At 53.2% G+C, this 23,370-nt stretch overlaps 2 protein-coding genes across 2 annotated transcripts in view; both read right to left on the bottom strand.

The window, feature by feature from the left end:
• Nucleotides 1–225: 225 nt before the first annotated feature.
• LOC308148493 (phosphatidylinositol 4-kinase alpha-like) lies at nt 226–11,780 on the bottom strand (the record flags this gene model as incomplete). Its single annotated transcript, XM_080521958.1, is given in 17 exon segments — nt 226–1,834; nt 1,914–1,980; nt 1,983–1,996; nt 4,167–4,256; nt 4,824–5,185; nt 5,982–6,107; nt 6,673–6,777; nt 7,222–7,399; nt 7,491–7,563; nt 8,596–8,666; nt 8,774–8,903; nt 9,424–9,544; nt 10,142–10,195; nt 10,280–10,449; nt 10,555–10,642; nt 11,047–11,231; nt 11,774–11,780. Coding segments are annotated over 17 exon segments (1,893 nt in total). The 3' UTR covers nt 226–1,782.
• LOC308148490 (phosphatidylinositol 4-kinase alpha-like) overlaps nt 11,111–23,370 on the bottom strand; it is a 28,296-nt gene continuing 16,036 nt past the window's right edge. The window contains 19 exon segments of the mRNA XM_080521956.1: nt 11,111–11,246; nt 11,748–11,827; nt 11,900–12,041; nt 14,850–15,044; nt 15,047–15,069; nt 15,588–15,695; nt 15,917–16,068; nt 16,219–16,359; nt 16,361–16,378; nt 17,545–17,672; nt 18,202–18,358; nt 18,484–18,576; nt 18,691–18,810; nt 20,158–20,247; nt 20,608–20,691; nt 20,993–21,074; nt 22,686–22,810; nt 23,044–23,114; nt 23,216–23,298. Coding sequence (XP_080378082.1) covers nt 11,809–11,827; nt 11,900–12,041; nt 14,850–15,044; nt 15,047–15,069; nt 15,588–15,695; nt 15,917–16,068; nt 16,219–16,359; nt 16,361–16,378; nt 17,545–17,672; nt 18,202–18,358; nt 18,484–18,576; nt 18,691–18,810; nt 20,158–20,247; nt 20,608–20,691; nt 20,993–21,074; nt 22,686–22,810; nt 23,044–23,114; nt 23,216–23,298 — 1,831 coding nt within the window. The 3' untranslated portion in view covers nt 11,111–11,246; nt 11,748–11,808.

Raw genomic sequence — 23,370 nt, forward strand, 5'->3', positions numbered from 1 at the left:
AAACAAGTGACTTCTAGACTGAAAATACGGTAATAGAAATTATATATTAAATCATTTAATATTTTGGTTATTTCAGATATATTGTTTAACATATAATATTGTTACATTGTCAATTTACATATTTATATTTATCAATACATAAATACTGTGACATCATTAAAATATAATCATTTAAAGGTTTTTGGCATCAAAGAGAAAAAAGGAAAATAAATCACAGAATCAAACTGATGAAATGATGTTTAATGTTGAAATAAAGAGTTTTCACACTTTATCAGCAGAAGTTCCTCTGAACCGTGTACACACACACACACACACACACACACACACACACACACACACACACACACACACACACACACACACACACACACACACACACACACACACACACACACACACACACACACACACACACACACACACACACACACACAGCAGGAGGATTTCAGGTGGTTTCAGGTCGTCATAACGACGCAGGACAATATTGCGTAACTGTCTCTGCCGGAGGACAAATGGCTTCTGATCATCACGTCTCAACACAAAGACACATAAATAAGGAATGTTTCAAAGCTCACAGTCAAACACGTAAATATATAGATTATATATCATCTGCCAGAATAAATGCAGGAGGGAAGGAAGGAGGGAAGGAAGGAGGGAAGGAAGGAGGGAAGGAAGGAGGGTAGGAAGGAGGGATGGACGGAAGAGTAAAGGAACAAAAAGGAGGACTAGAAGACAGAAAGAGGACTAACGCTGAAGGGACACGACAGACAGAGGTGAAGGTGAAGTTTGTTGGTTAAAGTCGTCTTCGTTTCCACAACATGAACAGTTCTGGTTTCTATCAAGACCAGATTAATCTAGTCTCAAACTGCTGACCAGATTAATCTAGTCTCAAACTACTGACCAGATTAATCTAGTCTCAAACTACTGACCAGATTAATCTAGTCTCAAACTGCTGACCAGATTAATCTAGTCTCAAACTGCTGACCAGATTAATCTAGTCTCAAACTACTGACCAGATTAATCTAGTCTCAAACTACTGACCAGATTAATCTAGTCTCAAACTACTGACCAGATTAATCTAGTCTCAAACTACTGACCAGATTAATTTGGGGTTAAAAGTTCAAACAGTGAGATTAATTTGGGGTTAAAAAGGTCAAATACTGAGATTAATTTGGGGTTTAAAAGGTCAAATACTGAGATTAATTTGGGGTTAAAAGGTCAAACAGTGAGATTAATTTGGGGTTAAAAGGTCAAACAGTGAGATTAATTTGGGGTTAAAAGGTCAAACAGTGAGATTAATTTGGGGTTAAAAGGTCAAACAGTGAGATTAATTTGGGGTTAAAAGGTCAAACAGTGAGATTAATTTGGGATTAAAAGGTCAAACAGTGAGATTAATTTGGGGTTAAAAGGTCAAACAGTGAGATTAATTTGGGGTTAAAAGGTCAAACAGTGAGATTAATTTGGGGTTAAAAGGTCAAACACTGAGATTAATTTGGGGTTAAAAGGTCAAACGGTGAGATTAATTTGGGGTTAAAAGGTCAAACAGTGAGATTAATTTGGGGTTAAAAGGTCAAACAGTGAGATTAATCTGGGGGTCATGAGACGGGGGGGTCGGAGGTGAAACACTGTCGTCTATAAAGTGCATGAAGAAGAAGAGTTCCAGCAGGAGGACGAGACGAGACGAGGACGGCGTCCCCCTGTCCCCAGGTCCTCCTGGGTTCAGACTTAAAGGGCGGCTGGAGACTGCCTGGAGGTCCGGGGCCCCCCCGGTGGTGAGGGGGGTCAGTACGGGATCTGGTTCTGGTAGTACTGCAGCATGTCGTAGGTTTTGCTCCTGCGGGGGGAAACACAGGTCGTCATGGAGACGCAGGATGGCGAGGCGGTGATGGAGGTGAAGGTGCTGCTCCACCCACCTGCTGCTCAGGAAGCAGCTCTGGATGATCTTGATCATGAAGGCCGCCGCCTCCTTCTCACTCATCTGGGGTTGAACCGTCCTCTGGGGGAGACGGGGGACACTGGTGACTGGTGACCTTAACTGGTGACTGGTAACCTTGACCGGTGACCTTAACTGGTGACTGGTAACCTTGACCGGTGACCTTAACTGGTGACTGGTGACCTTGACCGGTGACCTTAACTGGTGACTGGTGACCTTGACTGGTGACTGGTAACCTTGATCGTGACCGGTAACTGGTGACTGGTGACCTTAACTGGTGACTGGTAACCTTGACCGGTGACCTTAACTGGTGACTGGTGACCTTAACTGGTGACTGGTAACCTTGACCGGTGACCTTAACTGGTGACTGGTGACCTTAACCGGTGACTGGTAACTGGTTGACCTTAACTGGTGACTGGTAACCTTGATCGGTGACCTTAACTGGTGACTGGTAACCTTAACTGGTGACTGGTAACCTTGATCGTGACCGGTAACTGGTGACTGGTGACCTTAACTGGTGACTGGTAACCTTGACCGGTGACCTTAACTGGTGACTGGTGACCTTAACTGGTGACTGGTAACCTTGACCGGTGACCTTAACTGGTGACTGGTGACCTTAACTGGTGACTGGTAACCTTGACCGGTGACCTTAACTGGTGACTGGTGACCTTGACCCGGTGACCTTAACTGGTGACTGGTGACCTTGACTGGTGACTGGTAACCTTGATCGTGACCGGTAACTGGTGACTGGTGACCTTAACTGGTGACTGGTAACCTTGACCGGTGACCTTAACTGGTGACTGGTGACCTTAACTGGTGACTGGTAACCTTGACCGGTGACCTTAACTGGTGACTGGTGACCTTAACCGGTGACTGGTAACTGGTGACCTTAACTGGTGACTGGTAACCTTGATCGGTGACCTTAACTGGTGACTGGTAACCTTAACTGGTGACTGGTAACCTTGATCGTGACCGGTAACTGGTGACTGGTGACCCTTAACTGGTGACTGGTAACCTTGACCGGTGACCTTAACTGGTGACTGGTGACCTTAACTGGTGACTGGTAACCTTGACCGGTGACCTTAACTGGTGACTGGTGACCTTAACTGGTGACTGGTAACCTTGATCGGTGACCTTAACTGGTGACTGGTAACCTTAACTGGTGACTGGTAACCTTGATCGTGACCGGTAACTGGTGACTGGTGACCTTAACTGGTGACTGGTAACCTTGACCGGTGACCTTAACTGGTGACTGGTGACCTTGACCGGTGACCTTAACTGGTGACTGGTGACCTTAACTGGTGACTGGTAACCTTGACCGGTGACCTTAACTGGTGACTGGTGACCTTAACTGGTGACTGGTAACCTTGACGGTGACCTTAACTGGTGACCGGTGACCTTAACTGGTGACTGGTGACCTTAACTGGTGGACTGGTAACCTTGATCGGTGACCTTAACTGGTGACTGGTAACCTTAACTGGTGACTGGTAACCTTGATCGTGACCGGTTAACTGGTGACTGGTGACCTTAACTGGTGACTGGTAACCTTGACCTGGTGACCTTAACTGGTGACTGGTGACCTTAACTGGTGACTGGTAACCTTGACCGGTGACCTTAACTGGTGACTGGTGACCTTAACTGGTGACTGGTAACCTTGACCGGTGACCTTAACTGGTGACTGGTGACCTTAACTGGTGACTGGTGGCCTTAACCGGTGACTGGTAACTGGTGACCTTAACTGGTGACTGGTGACTGGTAACCGGTGACTGCTAACCTAAACTGGTAACTGGTGACTGGTAACCTTAACTGGTAACTGGTTAACCGGTAACCCTTAACTGGTAGCTGGTTAACCGGTAACCCTTAACTGGTAACTGGTTAAGCGGTAACTGGTATCTGGTAACTGGTAATGTGTGTGAGCAGTGGCAGCAGGACCTCCGGGGTCAATAAGTGATATTCAGGATGATGAAACAGTGAAGAAGAAACGTTCCTCCTCTTGGTTGGTCCATGGTGAGAGACGTCCTGCTGCTCAGTTCTGTGGTCAACCAGGTCACCAGGTCACCAGGTCACCAGGTCACCAGGTCACCAGTCACCAGTCCACCAGGTCACCAGGTCACCAGTCCACCAGGTAACCAGGTCACCAGGTCACCAGGTCACCAGTCCACCAGGTCACCAGGTCACCAGTCCACCAGGTCACCAGGTCACCAGGTCACCAGTCCACTGCAGCTGAACTCACTTGAGCAGTTTGATGGTTTGTCCTCTGAAGCAGGGAAGTCCAGTGTCCAACATGAGGGTCACCAGGGAGACCACCGCGTCCATGTAGGGCCTGGTGGGGCACACAGGACAACAACAACAATGTAAACAACAACAACAGTTATGTTATGTTTATCATTTTAAGACATGATTTTAAATCAGTCCCAATGAGGAGGAGGAGGAAGAGGAGGAGGAAGAGGAGGGGGGGGGTGGGGTGCTCACCTGACGGCCAGGTAGCCCCGGACACACATTGAGGAAGAAGAGGAGGAAGAGGTGGGGGGGGGGGGGGGGGGTGCTCACCTGACGGCCAGGTAGCCCCGGACACACATTGAGGAAGAAGAGGAGGAAGAGGAGGGGGGGGGGGGGGGGGTGCTCACCTGACGGCCAGGTAGCCCCGGACACACATTGAGGAAGAAGAGGAGGAAGAGGAGGGGGGGGGGGGGGGGGGGGGGGGGGGGGGGGGGGTGCTCACCTGACGGCCAGGTAGCCCCGGACACACATTGAGGAAGAGGAAGAGGAGGAAGAGGAGGAGGAGGAGTGATGCTCACCTGACGGCCAGGTAGCCCCGGACACACATTGAGGAAGAGGAGGAAGAGGAGGAAGAGGAGGGGGGGGGGGGGGGGTGGGGGGGGGTGCTCACCTGACGGCCAGGTAGCCCCGGACACACATCTCCATGAACCACTTGAAGGGCGTGGCCTCCATCTTGCCCCCCATGATCATCACCATCTCGTCCGTCAGCTTGATGTCGGGTTCCCAGCCCAGGTTCCCCCCGGGGGAGCTCTCGAACATGAAGCCAAGAGTCTGGGGGGGGGGGGGAGGAGGGGAGAGGGTTAGGCCGGCCCCCCCACACCAGGCAGACGTGCAGAGAGCAGAGCACCGATGTGGATCAGGTGTCCTTGTCTGTCCAGCCAGCATGATGTTCCCGTTGTGCCGGTCTTTGATCTGCAGCAGGAACAGCAGCAGGCTGTAGGACGCCATGCTGCGGATGAAGTTGTACCGCGCCTGGGGGGACATGGACACATGGGACACATGGACACATGGGACACATGGACACATGGGACACATGGACACATGGGACACATGGCAGGTGCACCAGGTGAGCCAGGTGCACCAGGTGCGCCAGGTGCACCAGGTGAACCAGGTGAGCCAGGTGAGCCAGGTGAACCAGGTGCACCAGGTGAACCAGGTGCACCAGGTGAGCCAGGTGAGCCAGGTGCGCCAGGTGAACCAGGTGAACCAGGTGAACCAGGTGCGCCAGGTGAGCCAGGTGAACCAGGTGAGCCAGGTGCACCAGGTGAACCAGGTGCACCAGGTGAACCAGGTGAGCCAGGTGAACCAGGTGAGCCAGGTGCACCAGGTGCGCCAGGTGCACCAGGTGAACCAGGTGAGCCAGGTGCACCAGGTGAGCCAGGTGAACCAGGTGAGCCAGGTGAGCCAGGTGAGCCAGGTGCACCAGGTGCACCAGGTGAGCCAGGTGCACCAGGTGCACCAGGTGCACCAGGTGAACCAGGTGCACCAGGTGCACCAGGTGAGCCAGGTGAGCCAGGTGAGCCAGGTGAACCAGGTGAGCCAGGTGCACCAGGTGAACCAGGTGAGCCAGGTGAACCAGGTGAGCCAGGTGCACCAGGTGAACCAGGTGAGCCAGGTGAGCCAGGTGCACCAGGTGAACCAGGTGAACCAGGTGCGCCAGGTGAACCAGGTGAGCTCCCTGAGCAGCCGTGGCGACAGCAGCAGTACAGAGGTAGAGGAAGTAAAGTGTCACTGGCCCTTTAAGAGGTCCAGGGGACAGACCACCCACCTTCTGGAAGGCCAGCGTGGACTCGTCCCCGTACTGGTTACGGAAATAGTCGTACATCCCGAAGTCCGTCTGTCTGCCCAGCTGGTCTCTGGACTTACAGTCCGGGATGCACTCGATGACGCCACACTGGGGACGGGACGGGAGGGGACAGGAGGGGACGGGAGGGGACAGTACGGGAGAGGACGGGTGGGAAGGGACGGGACGGGACGGGAGGGGACAGGAGGGGACGGGACGGGACGGGAGGGGACGGGTGGGAAGGGAGGGGATGGGAGGGGACGGGACGGGACGGGAGGGGACGGGTGGGAAGGGAGGGGATGGGAGGGGACGGGACAGGAGGGGACGGGATGGGACAGGACGGGAGAGGACGGGTGGGAAGGGAGGGGACGGGACGGGAGAGGACAAGAGGGGACGGGAAGAGGACAGGAGGGGAGAGGACAGGAGGGGATGGGAGAGGACAGGAGGGGAGAGGAGAGGACAGGAGGGGACGGGAGAGGAGAGGACGGGTGGGAAGGGAGAGGACAGGAGGGGATGGGACGAGGACAGGAGGGGAGAGGACAGGAGGGGACGGGAGAGGAGAGGAACGGGTGGGAAGGGGAGAGGACAGGACGGGACAGAAGAGCAGAACCACCAGTCACCCCCCCGCTGAAGCAGCGACGGTACCAACCCTCCTCCACCACAACAACCGTCTCACCCCCGGCGCCGTGGCAACCACCCTGTAGGGGAAGACGAACAGGTCCAGGCCCACCAGCTGGAAGATGTTCTTAAACAGTCCAATGATCTGCAGAGCCAGCATGTCCTGCTCTCACACACACACACACACACACACACACACACACACACACACACACACACACACACACACACACACACACACACACACACACACACCACACACACACACACACACACACACACACACACACACAATAATTAATATCCATTGTATTTTATTGCCTTTTGAAAGGTGTTTGTGTTACAGAATCTTCTGTCCAGAATAGTGTTTATAAATAAAGGTGTCATACTTTATGTTTGTTACTCAAATGGAACATATTCAACTGAAGATATTCCAGATTGCATCATATATTGTAATTTGTACATGAGATTATGTTGCTCTGGTATTTAAATCACGTTTGTTGTAATTATGTAATTAAAGTGTTGTGTATTAAATTCACACTGCTCAAACGAATAACGCTGAACCGAACTAGACTCAGGTAAAGTGGGCGTGGTCGGCCCGAAGCACCTGTCTGCAGTCGTCGCCCACTTTAAAGATGGCCGCCTGCCAGCAGACGCGGCGCGAGCCGTCCGGGTTGTCCTCGCCGTCCTCCAGGGAGTCGGCGGGGCAGCGGAGCCCCTCCCTCTCCAGCTCGCTCACGCCGCAGCGCTTCACCTTGAACTTGGCCAGGTAGGGCGCCTTGGCGCTGCACACACACACACACACACACACTGTAGGACCGTAGGGTGTGTGTGTGTGTGTGTGTGTGTGTGTGTGTGTGTGTGTGTGTGTGCTACCTCTGCATGGGCGTCCCAGACTTGTAGTCGATGTCCAGCACGATGGCCTCGGGGTTACTCGGCAGGTAACAACCTGAAACACATCAGGGTACCAGCTGATCATCAGTGCTGCTCACGTAGATCAAAGCAAATCGTTTTCTTTCATCTGGACATTGAAATGAGAAGTTTGAAGCTTTGGTTTTAACGATTTATCAAATTACATTTGATACATTTCTCATGAATGTTCTTTTTCATTCTAGTTGTTCTGGAGGATTTTATAAATCAAAATTCATTGAAATATTTATCAGTAAAATAGATTTAATGAAAATGTCAATATCAAATATTTAATTTAATAATTTAAAGTCTCATTTCTGTGAATCCTTATTTTATCCTTATTTTAATGATTGATTTTACCAGGTAAGTTAGTTGAGAACTGAATCTCATTTTCAACGATATTCATTTTATTATAATTTAAAATATTTTTGGACTTTTCTGAATCATTTTTCTTAAAAACTTATTGATGAAATGAAGCAGATTTAAGTCACTATTATAACTATTGCTGTACCAAGGTGGATTACCTGGTTGCTCTCTGGTGTTGATTAGTTAGTGTGGATTACCTGGTTGCTCTCTGGTGTTGATTAGTTAGTGTGGATTACCTGGTTGCTCTCTGGTGTTGATTAGTTAGTGTGGATTACCTGGTTGCTCTCTGGTGTTGATTAGTTAGTGTGGATTACCTGGTTGCTCTCTGGTGTTGATTAGTTAGTTGTGGATTACCTGGTTGCTCTCTGGTGTTGATTAGTTAGTGTGGATTACCTGGTTGCTCTCTGGTGTTGATTAGTTAGTGTGGATTACCTGGTTGCTCTCTGGTGTTGATTAGTTAGTGTGGATTACCTGGTTGCTCTCTGGTGTTGATTAGTTAGTGTGGATTACCTGGTTGCTCTCTGGTGTTGATTAGTTAGTTGTGGATTACCTGGTTGCTCTCTGGTGTTGATTAGTTAGTGTGGATTACCTGGTTGCTCTCTGGTGTTGATTAGTTAGTGTGGATTACCTGGTTGCTCTCTGGTGTTGATTAGTTAGTGTGGATTACCTGGTTGCTCTCTGGTGTTGATTAGTTAGTGTGGATTACCTGGTTGCACCCTGATGTCTGACAGAGCTTTGAGACAGGCTCGTTTCCTCTCCTCGCCCTTCGGAACCGGCCTGTAAAGAAAACACATCCCGCCGTCAGACCCGGGCGGCGGCGGCGGGTGAGCGGGTTGGACGGCGGGTTGGACGGCGGGTTGGACGGCGGGTTGGACGGCGGTTACTTGATGATGGCGGAGACGTTGGTGATCTTGTTGAAGAAGTCAAACTCGCGCTGGTAGAAGTCCTTGGCGGGGCCGGACAGCGAGCCGGTGATCTCCTCCACCATCTGCTCCAGCAGCTCCCCGATGTCGGCTGGACGCAAACCTCCGTCAGCTCACAGCACTGCTAATCTAGTAATCTCTGGTAATCTAGTAATCTCTGATAATCTAGTAATCTCTGATAATCTAGTAATCACTGATAATCTAGTAATCTCTGATAATCTAGTAACCTCTGATCATCTAGTAATCACTGATAATCTAGTAATCTCTGATAATCTAGTAATCACTGATAATCTAGTAATCTCTGCTAATCTAGTAATCACTGATAATCTAGTAATCACTGCTAATCTAGTAACCTCTGATCATCTAGTAATCACTGCTAATCTAGTAATCTCTGCTAATCTAGTAATCACTGCTAATCTAGTAATCACTGCTAATCTAGTAATCTCTGGTAATCTAGTAATCACTGCTAATCTAGTAATCTCTTGATAATTTAGTAATCTCTGGTAATCTAGTAATCACTGCTAATCTAGTACTCACTGCTAATCTAGTAATCTCTTGATAATTTAGTAATCTCTGATAATCTAGTAATCTCTGCGGCGGTGGTGACTCACGGTCCTTCTGGTGTCCCTCCTCGTCCAGGTAGATGTTGGTCTTCATGTTCCAGATGAACTGGTGGGCCAGCAGCTGGGACGTCTGCGCCGCCCACAGGATGTACTCCCTCACGTAGCCCATCTGAGACACGGGGGACACAGGGACACGGGAACACATGAGACACTCCTCATGTCCTCTTCACTGAAGCAGGTGATCAGTTCTACTGGGTCACTAATGTGAAGAACCTTCTGGAATGAGTGAAGACTCACTTCAAAGAAGATCAAAGAAGAAAATAGAACCCTATTATTATTATTTTATGATATTTATTAATTGCACTTTTTGTTTTTGTGACTTTCTTTCACACCTTCTTTGATCATGTCTTCTAGCTTTTCTTTTGTCTTTTGCAAACGTCCCATTTTTTTGTTTATTATTTATTATTAGTTTTTTCCAAATCAAGTTTTTATTTGTCTTTATATTTAACTTTAGTCAAATGAGCAGGGACACCTACAGAGACACCTGCAGGGATCACCTGAAGGGACACCTGGAGGGACACCTGGAGGGACACCTGCAGGGATCACCTGGAGGGACACCTGGAGGGACACCTGGAGGGACACCTGCAGAGACACCTGGTGGGACACCTGGAGGGACACCTGCAGGGACACCTGCAGGGACACCTGTAGGGACACCTGCAGGGTCAGTTTGGTCCATGTCCCTCCAGGTAGAGAAAGGGGGGTTCACCTTGTCGTAGCGGAGAGCCTGGACGATCTGAGGGATGTAGAAGAGGATGGCGTCCTGAGGACAGACAGAGGACAGAGGGTGAGGGAGACGTCGGGGTGACGGGGGGGGTGAAGGTGGTGTGTTGCCGTGGAGACGTACTGGCGGGAAGGAGCGCAGCACTTTGACGCCGTACTGTGCGGTGAGGGGGTGGGGGGGGGTACATGCTGCTGAAGTAGGACAGGCCGGTGGGGGGGGTCGGCCGGCGCCCAGCACAGGATGTGGCTCAGCTCGGGGGAGTCGGCGTCGATGGTGTGCCAGGTCACCAGGAACTGGGGGAGCAACGGAGGACGGGCGTCACGGGGCGTCTCCCGGGGGGGGGGGGGGGGGGGGGGGTGGGGGGGGGGGGGGTGGGGGGGGTTAGGGACGCGTCTCACCTTGACGGCCTCCGGGACGTCGCTGACGGCCCCCGGGTCCAGACGCACCAGCCGGGTCACCTCGGACACGATGGCGTCGTTCTTGAACCTGGGGGTCAAAGGTCAGCAGCTGAAGGACGAGACACTTTGTGGTGGGACAACAAAGAGGATAAACAAGACAGGGACACAGTGTCTCCAGAGGGACGAGGCCCCCCAGAGGACAGAGAGCAGGGGACACAGTGTCTCCAGAGGGACGAGGCCCCCCAGAGGACAGAGAGCAGGGACACAGTGTCTCCAGAGGGACGAGGCCCCCAGAGGACAGAGAGCAGGGACACAGTGTCTCCAGAGGGACGAGGCCCCCCAGAGGACAGAGAGCAGGGACACAGTGTCTCCAGAGGGACGAGGCCCCCCAGAGGACAGAGAGCAGGGACACAGTGTCTCCAGAGGGACGAGGCCCCCCAGAGGACAGAGAGCAGGGACACAGTGTCTCCAGAGGACAGAGTGTGGACACACCTGGCGGGCAGCTGCATGGCCAGGTAGGGCGCGATGTTCCAGGCCAGGTTGACGTTGTCCCTCCACTGCTTCTCCGTCAGGCTGATGTACTTGGACCTCCAGTTGGAGATGCTCGTCTCCACAGACGTCTCCGTGGTGATGGACAACTCCTGGGTGGACAGCGGGTTGTACCAGGTGGTGAGACGCTCAATCTCACTGGCCTGAGGGAGGAAGAGGGGGAGGAGAGGGGGAGGGAGGGGGGGAGGGAGAGGGAGAGGGGGAGGGAGAGGGGGAGGAGAGGGGGAGGGAGGGGGGGAGGAGAGGGGGAGGGAGAGGGAGAGGAGAGGGGAGGAGAGGGGGAGGGAGAGGGGGAGGAGAGGGGGAGGAGAGGGGAGGGAGAGGGAGAGGAGAGGGAGAGGGGGAGGGACAGGGAGAGGAGAGGGGGAGGAGAGGAGAGGAGAGGGGGAGGGACAGGGAGAGGAGAGGGGGAGGGAGAGGAGAGGGAGAGGGAGAGGGGGAGGGAGAGGGAGAGGAGAGGGGGAGGGAGAGGGAGAGGGGAAGGGAGAGGGGGAGGGAGAGGGTGAGGAAGAGGAAGAGTGTGAGGAAGAGGAAGAGGGTGAGGAAGAGGAAGAGGGTGAGGAGGAGGAAGAGGGTGAGGAGGAGGAAGAGTGTGAGGAAGAGTATGAGGAAGAGGAGGAGCAGTGTGTGTGTGTGGGCCTTACCAGTAAGGCCAGCAGCAGCGTCCTACGCTTCATGTAGTACTTGTGCAGCTGCGTCCCTCGGTTACTCTTCTTGGACGTACCTGGAGACAGAGGAGACCATGTGTCCCCGGGACTCTGACAGGGGGACGGGGGACAGGGGACAGGGGACGTACTGCCTGACTTCTTGGAGGCGGTGGGACACGCCGCTGGACAGAGGGTAGGTGTTGATCCAGCCCTGGACGCTCTGCTGGGACCGAGAGCTGGACTCCACACCGCTCATCACCGACAGGCTGTTCAGGGACGCGTCCTGGTTGTCTGTCCAACACACACACAGTCAGGACGGACACGTGGGACACATAGGTACGTGGACACATGGACACATTGACACATGGACACGTGGATATGTGGACAACTGGACATATGGACACATTGACACGTGGACATATGGACAAGTGGACGTATGGACAAAAACACGTGGACACACGAGCACATGGACATGTGGACACATAAACATGTGGACACACAAGCACATGGATATATGGACACATGGGCATTTGGACACAAGCACATGGACATTTGGACACATACACACGAGGACATGTGGACACATACACATATGGACATATGGGCACATGGACATTTGGACACACAAGCAGGAGGACACATAAAGACGAGGACACATGGACATTTGGACACACAAGCAGGAGGACACATGGACATTTGGACACACAAGCAGGAGGACACATGGACATTTGGACACACAAGCAGGAGGACACATAAAGACGAGGACACATGGACATTTGGACACACAGGCAGGAGGACACATGGACATTTGGACACACAAGCAGGAGGACACATGGACATTTGGACACACAAGCAGGAGGACACATAAAGACGAGGACACATGGACATTTGGACACACAAGCAGGAGGACACATAAAGACGAGGACACATGGACACTGCTACTCCAGTCAGCAGCTCACCAACTTGGATTTGCTCCATATTTCATGTCCAAACTCTCAATGAGACATATTAGCAGGACTGATGTCACACATGAAGACAGAGACACTACAATGTCCAGACTTTATCTATAAACTAACTATTATCTATATTGTCTGTCCTCTAAAGTTGTGCACCATAATCCAGGAGTACTTTATAACCTGGAGGAATATCATGACGATCATTACGTCCCCACCTCAAAATGCTCCCAGGTTCAGTATATATATATATAAAATAAAGTAAAACTGCTCTCACATTACCGTATAAACTAAAATGACTGACATTACCATATATCCCCTACAAATTCTGCCAGACTACCGTATGTTCACTAATAAGACCCCTTGACTTCTACACTTCCATCAGAATGCTGAGAGACGGTTTATTCAGTTTATCTAGTATATCCAATATATAATATATACAGTATATCTAGTTTATCTAGTATATCCAGTATATTCAGTATATAATATATCCAGTATATCCAGTATATCTAGTTTATCCAGTATATCCAGTATATAATATATCCAGTATATCTAGTTTATCCAGTATATCCAGTATATCCAGTATATAATATATCCAGTATATCTAGTTTATCCAGTATATCCAGTATATTCAGTATATAATATATCCAGTATATCCAGTATATCTAGTTTATCCAGTATATCCAGTATATAATATATCCAGTATATCTAGTTTATCTAGTATATCCAGTATATAATATATCCAGTATATCCAGTATATAATATATCCAGTATATAATATATCCAGTATATCTAGTTTATCTAGTATATCCAGTATATAATATATCCAGTATATCCAGTATATTCAGTATATCCAGTATATAATATATCCAGTATATCTAGTATATCCAGTATATCTAGTTTATCTAGTATATCCAGTATATAATATATCCAGTATATCCAGTATATCCAGTATATCTAGTTTATCTAGTATATCCAGTATATAATATATCCAGTATATCCAGTATATCCAGTATATAATATATCCAGTATATCCAGTAAATCCAGTATATAATATATCCAGTATATCCAGTATATCCAGTATATAATATATCCAGTATATCCAGTAAATCCAGTATATAATATATCCAGTATATCCAGTATATCCAGTATATAATATATCCAGTATATCCAGTAAATCCAGTATATAATATATCCAGTATATCTAGTATATCCAGTGAAACTGAGCAGAACAACAATCTCATAAGAAGCAAATCCAAGATGGCCGCTTTTCTCAAAACTGCTTCTGACTTCATTAAAACTTTTCAAACAATGTGAGCAAACATCCAGCGCATGAAGATGGAGAGCGAGATGAGCAGTCTGAGTCGCTGCTGCTCTGCTAATGCTAAATGCTAATGCTAATGCAGCTAATGCTGCTCTGCTCATGCTAATGGTCTGTTAATGCTGCTCTGCTCTGCTGCTGCTCGTCATGGCGGTCATGAGTTGAATCCTGGTCAGTGGGCATGAGGAAGCGTCCAGGAAGTGCTGATCCAGGATCTGATCCAGGATCTGATCCAGGATCTGATCCAGGATCTGAGCTCGGAGGCTCGGGACCCCGAGGAGGTCCATGTGCATGAGGACGACACCATGTGGTTCCCCGGGGATGAAGAGGAGGAGGAGGGGGGGGGCCAGTGTCGTCTGGTCCCAGTCGGCGGGGGGGTTGATTGGTCAGTTGGTTGGGGGGGGGGGGGGGGGGGGGGGGGGGAGGGGGGTCTGGTATGGCTGACATGATGATTGACCATGCATCTTAACGCCGCTGACAAATCTGTGCTTTTTCCTCACAGCTGCTTCACCCTGAACACCCAACCCCCCCACCCAGAGGGCACGGGGGGGATCCTCCACTACTAAACTAACCGGCCCCCCCGGCCCTCTAGTGGACAGTTTTTTCTTTTTCCGTGCAACTTTCCAGTTGCGTCCATGTGATGGGGGCTGCCTGTGTCAGCGGGGGGGGGGGGGGGCCCTCCAGTGGGTCAGGTGGGGGCTGATAGCAGCTGCATGCGGGGGGGGGGGCGCCAGCAGCACGGTGAGGATAAAGCAGCGCTGGATTTGCGGGCGCTAGCAGCATGCCCCTGCGGCGGCGCAGGCCGGCTCCACGCGTCAGGCTTACTCAAGATGGAAATCGGAGACGTGCTGGACACGATTAGCGATCCGAATATCCCCGCGGACAGAGTGGTGGGGGCCGGGGCAGTACCAAGCTCACCGGGGGGGGCCAGGTGGCACGCCGCCAGGTACTTCTTGTCCGACAGGATGCTGGCGTAGAAGCGGATCATGATGGAGATGTCCTCGCGGAGACGCTTGTCCCCTGGGTGGGGAACTTGGGAGAGACGCTGCAGACAGGGGGGGGGGGGGGGGGGGGGGTCACGGTTAGAAAGCCCCCCAGGAGGATTGGTGTTACGCTGACTGTCAAAATAAAAGTACTGAGATCATTCTTGTTTTGTTGTTTCGGCTAGTTTCAATCCTAAAGAGACACATGGACATCAACACAGCAGCGCCGCCATCTTGGATGGGTCTCCTGCTGCAGCACAACATGAAGGTCCCAGACTGGAGGAGCCACAACAACATGGCGGCTCGCTGACGACTCCAGCTAGCAACACAAGTATTAGCTCATTTTACAGCTGAGGAGGAATTTCTCCATGAGGCTTCAATGTTTTAGTGGATTTTCTCTTCCTGTTGAGCTCCAGCAGGAGACCTCGCCAAGATGGCGGCACTGTGGGACATCTGGTGTTTTATATCTATCTGTGTTCCCCAGAGAGGACGTGTTCCCCAGAGGGGACGTGTTCCCCAGAGAGGGGACATTGTCCCCTCCTGTGACAAACCTCAGTGGACAAAGTGTTTCCATGGTTACCTGAAGTAGTCGAAGGCGGTGGAGTAGATCTTCTCCCGCAGGACGTTCCTGATGGTGGCGTTGGTCACCACGTCGGAGTGGAGCAGGGCCAGACCCAGGGTCAGCAGCCTGCACACAACACTCACTGTTACCATGGCAACCACACCTTCCTTCACCAAGGTGGAGAGACGTAGTGACAGGGTGTAATCAGATTACATCAAGGTAATCTAGACTAGATCAAACATCAGGGATTTCAGAAGGTCTAATTCATGGTCATTTTAAAGTGTAGAGGTTAAAGGTGGGTGTCCGCCCCCAGCTGCAGCCCCGGGGGCGCGGCGGGCGGCTGCTACCTGAAGCGGGGGCCGATGGCCGCCACGTGGCGGTTCAGGCTGCTCTTGGCTCCGCCCACATTCAGAGACATGGAGCGCTGCATCAGGCTGCAGAAGATCTCCACCTGGTCGGCACTGGAGTACTTGGCTATCTCAAACCTCTGGACCAGGAACTGGAGGGGGGGGGGGGGGGGGGGGGGGGGGGGGGGAGGGAGGAGGAGGAGGAGGAGGAGGGACAGGATGAAGAGGGACAGAGACGCGTGGATTGAGCAGAAGAGGAAGGGTAAACAGGAAGTGGACGGTCCTTGAGGACGTGTCCTCACCTGGATCCAGATGTGGTGGGGGGTGACGTCTGGAGGACAGGGGACAGGCTGGCTCTCCTCCGAGGCGGCCAGAGGGTCGGCCTCCTGCTGGGCGTCGGAGAACAAACCCATCTTCAGCTCCACCGTCATCTGCCACGCCCCCCGCCATCTCCCGCAGGAACTGCAACACACACACTGTCATCTGCCACGCCCCCACCATCTGCCACGCCCCCGCCATCTGCCACGCCCCCGCCATCTGCCACGCCCCGACATCTGCCACGCCCCCGCCATCTCCCGCAGGAACTGCAACACACACACTGTCATCTGCCACGCCCCCCGACATCTGCCACGCCCCCCGACATCTGCCACGCCCCCGCCATCTGCCACGCCCCGACATCTGCCACGCCCCCGCCATCTGCCACGCCCCGCCATCTGCCACGCCCCCCGCCATCTCCCGCAGGAACTGCAACACACACACTGTCATCTGCCACGCCCCCCACCATCTGCCACGCCCCCGCCATCTGCCACGCCCCCGCCATCTGCCACGCCCCGACATCTGCCACGCCCCCGCCATCTCCCGCAGGAACTGCAACACACACACTGTCATCTGCCACGCCCCCGACATCTGCCACGCCCCCGACATCTGCCACGCCCCCGCCATCTGCCACGCCCCGACATCTGCCACGCCCCCCGCCATCTGCCACGCCCCGCCATCTGCCACGCCCCCGCCATCTCCCGCAGGAACTGCAACACACACACTGTCATCTGCCACGCCCCCGACATCTGCCACGCCCCCGCCATCTACCACGCCCCCGCCATCTGCCACGCCCCGACATCTGCCACGCCCCCGCCATCTCCCGCAGGAACTGCAACACACACACTGTCATCTGCCACGCCCCCGACATCTGCCACGCCCCCAACATCTGCCACGCCCCCGCCATCTGCCACGCCCCCGACATCTGCCACGCCCCCAACATATGCCACGCCCCCAACATATGCCACGCCCCCGCCATCTGCCACGCCCCCGACATCTGCCACGCCCCCAACATCTGCCGCAGGAACTGACACACAGTCTGGACAGGTTGTCTCTTCACAGTCTGTCTCTTCACAGTCTGTCTCTTCATGGTAAGTTTGATGTCTTGAGTCTTGTCTCGTCCTCGTCTTGGTCTGATGTCCCTCATTTCCTGTCTTAAGATCAAATAATGTTAAAAACAATCAGACGATGAGGATTTTGTCTCTTTAGAGTCCCTTAAAGTGTCTTTGGGTTATTGTTTCCAACACTTGTCTTAAAGTCCTGTCTGGACGTGTCCCCGTCCCCCCGTGGGGACAGACAAGGCGGGGGCCTACCGGGACCTCCAGGCCGGCCCGGGCCGCCAGCAGCCACTCCCAGCAGGCGATGGCCGTCTCCATGCCGTGCTCCGTGAACATCTTGAGGGGGGACCAGCAGAGGTGGTGCAGCAGCTGGGGGTCGCAGTCTGCTGGGGACAGGGGACATGAGGCACCAGAGGGGACACGGGGACATGAGGCACCAGAGGGGACACGGGGACATGAGGCACAGGGGACACGGGGGAGATGAGGCACAGGGGACAGGGGGACATTAAGCACCAGAGGGGACACGGGGACATGAGGCACCAGAGGGACATGAGGCACATGGGACACGAGACACCACAGGGGACATTAGGCACCACAGGGGACACGGGGGACATGAGGCACCAGAGGGGACACGGGGACATGAGGCACCACAGGGGACACGAGACACCACAGGGGACATTAGGCACCACAGGGGACACGGGGGACATTAGGCACCACAGGGGACATGAGGGACATGAGGCACCACAGGGGACACGGGGGACATTAGGCACCACGGGGGACATGAGGCACAGGGGACACGGGGGACATTAAGCACCAGAGGGGACACGGGGACATGAGGCACAGGGGGACATGAGGCACAGGGGACACGGGGGACATGAGGCACCAGGAGACACCGTGTCCTCAGACCCCCACCTGTGGTGCTGATGAGCAGCGCGGCCAGTTTGAACATGGCCTCGGTGAAGACCTCCGGACTCCCCGAGTCCAGAGCGTCCCCCATCTGCTGGACCATCAGGAGGTTCAGGTCCGACTGGCCCCGGACCGCCTGGGAGAAGTGGACCATCCCCGACACCTGCAGGGGGGGGGACACCGTCAGTAGAAGACAGAGAGGACAGACCCTGCAGGGGGGACGGGGGGACAGAGGGACGGGGGGACAGGGGGATGGGGGGACAGGGGGGACGGGGGACAGCAGCTCACCTCTCCAGCGTAACGGTTCCGGAGGTTGAGAGACGCCATGAAGTTGGAGTAGTCCTTCTTCACACAGGACGGTCTCTCTGTCAGCTGGGTGGACTGGAGGACCAGGACCGGACCAGGACCAGACAAAGACCAGACAAAGACCAGATAAAGACCAGGACCAGACAGAGAGCAGGACCAGACAGAGACCAGGACCAGGTCCAGACCCACCCCCAGAGTGGTGCTGTGGCGGTTGTAGCCAGCGTAGTGCAGGATGCTCTCGGTGGCCATGGCCAGGCCGGTGTGCTGGGACAGACCAGAGACCCAGTTCTGGTGCTTGTTCAGGTACTCCTGGAACACAGACCAGGTTCAGGTACTCCTGGAACACAGACCAGGTTCAGGTACTCCTGGAACACAGACCAGGTTCAGGTACTCCTGGAACACAGACCAGGTTCAGCTAGTCCTGGGACAGAGACCAGGTTCAGCTAGTCCTGGGACAGAGACCAGGTTCAGCTAGTCCTGGGACACAGACCAGGTTCAGGTACTCCTGGGACACAGACCAGGTTCAGCTAGTCCTGGGACACTGACCAGGTTCAGCTAGTCCTGGGACACAGACCAGGTTCAGGTACTCCTGGGACACTGACCAGGTTCAGCTAGTCCTGGGACACTGACCAGGTTCAGCTAGTCCTGGGACACTGACCAGGTTCAGCTAGTCCTGGGACAGAGACCAGGTTCAGCTAGTCCTGGGACACAGACCAGGTGAGACAGCAGGGGGGAGAGGAACCCTGCTTCCCTGGTTCCCTTGTTCTCTAGTTCCCTCCTTCTCTGGTTCCCTCCTCCTCTGGTTCCCTTGTTCCCTCCTCCTCTGGTTCCCTTGTTCCCTCCTCGTTCCCTCCTCGTTCCCTCCTCGTTCCCTCCTCCTCTGGTTCCCTTGTTCCCTCCTTCTCTGGTTCCCTCCTTGTTCCCTCCTCCTCTGGTTCCCTTGTTCCCTCCTCGTTCCCTCCTCCTCTGGTTCCCTTGTTCCCTCCTCGTTCCCTCCTCGTTCCCTCCTCCTCTGGTTCCCTTGTTCCCTCCTCGTTCCCTCCTCCTCTGGTTCCCTTGTTCCCTCCTCGTTCCCTCCTCCTCTGGTTCCCTTGTTCCCTCCTTCTCTGGTTCCCTCTTCGTTCCCTCCTCCTCTGGTTCCCTCCTCCTCTGGTTCCCTGGTTCCCTCCTTCTCTGGTTCCCTCCTCCTCTGGTTCCCTTGTTCCCTCCTCGTTCCCTCCTCCTCTGGTTCCCTGGTTCCCTCCTCCTCTGGTTCCCTCCTCCTCTGGTTCCCTTGTTCCCTCCTCGTTCCCTCCTCCTCTGGTTCCCTTGTTCCCTCCTCGTTCCCTCCTCGTTCCCTCCTCCTCTGGTTCCCTTGTTCCCTCCTCGTTCCCTCCTCGTTCCCTCCTCCTCTGGTTCCCTTGTTCCCTCCTCGTTCCCTCCTCCTCTGGTTCCCTTGTTCCCTCCTTCTCTGGTTCCCTCTTCGTTCCCTCCTCCTCTGGTTCCCTCCTCCTCTGGTTCCCTGGTTCCCTCCTTCTCTGGTTCCCTCCTCCTCTGGTTCCCTTGTTCCCTCCTCGTTCCCTCCTCCTCTGGTTCCCTGGTTCCCTCCTCCTCTGGTTCCCTCCTCCTCTGGTTCCCTGGTTCCCTCCTCCTCTGGTTCCCTGGTTCCCTCCTCACCTGCAGGTGAGACTTGGTGACAGACGGCGCCCACTTCATGGCCTCTTTCAGGATTTCTCCACAGCGAGCGGCGAAATCCTTCACGATGCTCTGGAGCACGCACACACACACACACACACACACACACACACACACACACACACACACACACACACACACACACACACACACACACACACACACACACACACACACACACACACACACACACACACACACACACACACACACACACACACACACACACACACACACACACACACACTATTCTCAAATACTGACATTTTCCAACTTCATGTGTGTTTTGTTTTTAATGTAAACGTGTTTAAACTGTCAGCTTGTTTAAAAAGAGACATGACATAAACATTAGTTTTTAAACGTGTACATGTTGGGCATGTCCGTTAAATCAGAGTCCTCAGTGCAGGAAGGACATCAGAGGACATGTCTCACCTCTCTGGCCTCGTAGGTGTCGGGGACGGTGATCCTGTAGGGCGTGTCGGGGATGTCGTAGTACGGCTGGTCCTTGTGGATGTCCTGGAACACATGAGACACTGTCGTGGTGAGCAGGACGGGGGGACGCCCAGGTGAGCAGCAGGACGGGGGGACGCCGAGGTGAGCAGCAGGACGGGGGACGCCGAGGTGAGCAGGACGGGGGGACACCGAGGTGAGCAGCAGGACGGGGGGACGCCGAGGTGAGCAGCAGGACGGGGGGACACCGAGGTGAGCAGCAGGACGGGGGGACTCTGAGGTGAGCAGCAGGACGGGGGGACGCCCAGGTGAGCAGCAGGACGGGGGGACGCCCAGGTGAGCAGGACGGGGGGACAGGGACACTTACAGCGCTGAGGGACAGCGAGAGCGTCTGCAGGATGTCCAGCATGGTCTTCAGCACCCGGCCGCTCCACAGCAGGTGAGGGAACCTGAGGACGGGGGACACGTCCAGTCAGGACATCCAGTTGGACAAGTCGGCTAAATGCAGTTTAAACTCTCTTAAGACTCTTTGATGACCAGAACACTGACGTCTAACACGTCTGTAGTGTCTGTAGTGTGTCTCTGGTGTCTGTAGTGTCTGTAGTGTGTCTGTAGTGTCTCTAGTGTCTGTAGTGTGTCTCTAATGCCTGTAGTGTGTCTCTCGTGTGTCAGTAGTGTCTGTAGTGTGTCAGTAGTGTCAGCAGTGTCAGTAGTAGTGTCAGTAGTAGTGTCAGTAGTTCCTCACGTCTCAGCCAGTCCAGACAGGTACTTGTAGTGTCAGTAGTGTGTCTGTAGTGTGTCTGTAGTGTGTCAGTAGTGTCAGTAGTTCCTCACGTCTCAGCCAGTCCAGACAGGTACTAGTAGTGTCAGTAGTGTCAGTAGTGTCAGTAGTTCCTCACGTCTCAGCCAGTCCAGACAGGTACTTGTAGTGTCAGTAGTGTCAGTAGTTCCTCACGTCTCAGCCAGCCCAGACAGGTACTAGTAGTGTCAGTAGTGTGTCTGTAGTGTGTCTGTAGTGTGTCAGTAGTGTCAGTAGTTCCTCACGTCTCAGCCAGTCCAGACAGGTACTAGTAGTGTCAGTAGTGTGTCTGTAGTGTGTCTGTAGTGTGTCAGTAGTTCCTCACGTCTCAGCCAGTCCAGACAGGTACTAGTAGTGTCAGTAGTGTCAGTAGTGTGTCAGTAGTGTGTCAGTAGTGTGTCAGTAGTGTCAGTAGTAGTGTCAGTAGTGTCAGTAGTTCCTCACGTCTCAGCCAGTCCAGACAGGTACTAGTAGTGTCAGTAGTGTGTCAGTAGTGTCAGTAGTAGTGTCAGTAGTGTCAGTAGTTCCTCACGTCTCAGCCAGTCCAGACAGGTACTAGTAGTGTCAGTAGTGTGTCAGTAGTGTGTCAGTAGTGTCAGTAGTAGTGTCAGTAGTGTCAGTAGTGTGTCTGTAGTGTGTCAGTAGTGTCAGTAGTTCCTCACGTCTCAGCCAGTCCAGACAGGTACTAGTAGTGTCAGTAGTGTCAGTAGTGTGTCTGTAGTGTGTCAGTAGTGTCAGTAGCTCCTCACGTCTCAGCCAGTCCAGACAGGTACTTGTAGTGTCAGTAGTGTCAGTAGTGTCAGTAGTTCCTCACGTCTCAGCCAGTCCAGACAGGTACTTGTAGTGTCAGTAGTGTCAGTAGCTCCTCACGTCTCAGCCAGTCCAGACAGGTACTTGTAGTGTCAGTAGTGTCAGTAGTGTCAGTAGCTCCTCACGTCTCAGCCAGTCCAGACAGGTACTTGTAGTGTCAGTAGTGTCAGTAGTGTCAGTAGCTCCTCACGTCTCAGCCAGTCCAGACAGGTACTAGTAGTGTCAGTAGTGTCAGTAGTGTGTCTGTAGTGTGTCAGTAGTGTCAGTAGTTCCTCACGTCTCAGCCAGTCCAGACAGGTACTAGTAGTGTCAGTAGTGTCAGTAGTGTGTCTGTAGTGTGTCAGTAGTGTCAGTAGTTCCTCACGTCTCAGCCAGTCCAGACAGGTACTAGTAGTGTCAGTAGTGTCAGTAGTGTGTCTGTAGTGTGTCAGTAGTGTCAGTAGCTCCTCACGTCTCAGCCAGTCCAGACAGGTACTTGTCAGCCACTCTGCGGATCCTCTTGTGGATGTGGTTGAAGTGGACCAGCAGGAAGTGGGCGTGGCGCTCCAGCTGCTCCTCGTGGGCCTTGGTCTTGGCCTGGGGGGGGGGGGGGGGGGGGGAGGGGGGGGGGGCAGGGTCTGTCAGGTTCTCCTGCTGGGGGCGCTAGAGGCTGTTCTCACTGATTTAATGATCTAATTTAAAGGTTAATTTAAAGGTTAATTAAAAGGTTAATTTAAAGGTTAATTACAAAGCTAATTACAAAGCTAATTACAAAGCGTCTCCAGAAACACATGAGGATCAGGTCGATCATGAAACACAGCAATGCTCACTTTCTCCGCCATCATCTGCAGGAAAACCTCGAACACCTTGTCGCTGACGGCGATCACACACTGCATCATGCCTGCACACACAGTACTCAGTTACTATACTGGAGTACTGCAGTACTGCAGTACTGGAGTACTGCAGTACTGGAGTACTGCAGTACTGGAGTACTGCACCCACCGGACTTGTCCTTCTGGATGGCCCGGTCCTCAAAGTAGCGGAACATGACCTGGAACCGCTCCGAGTCCAGAGAGTGAAGCATCCTGGTGGCAAGAGAACCACAATGTCACCATGTTGTTGTTCTAACAAACAAACAAACAAACAAGAGAACCACA

The sequence above is a fragment of the Blennius ocellaris genome (genome assembly GCF_963422515.1).
Source record: "Blennius ocellaris genome assembly, contig: SCAFFOLD_84, whole genome shotgun sequence".
In the NCBI taxonomy this organism is placed as follows: Eukaryota; Metazoa; Chordata; class Actinopteri; order Blenniiformes; family Blenniidae; genus Blennius; species Blennius ocellaris.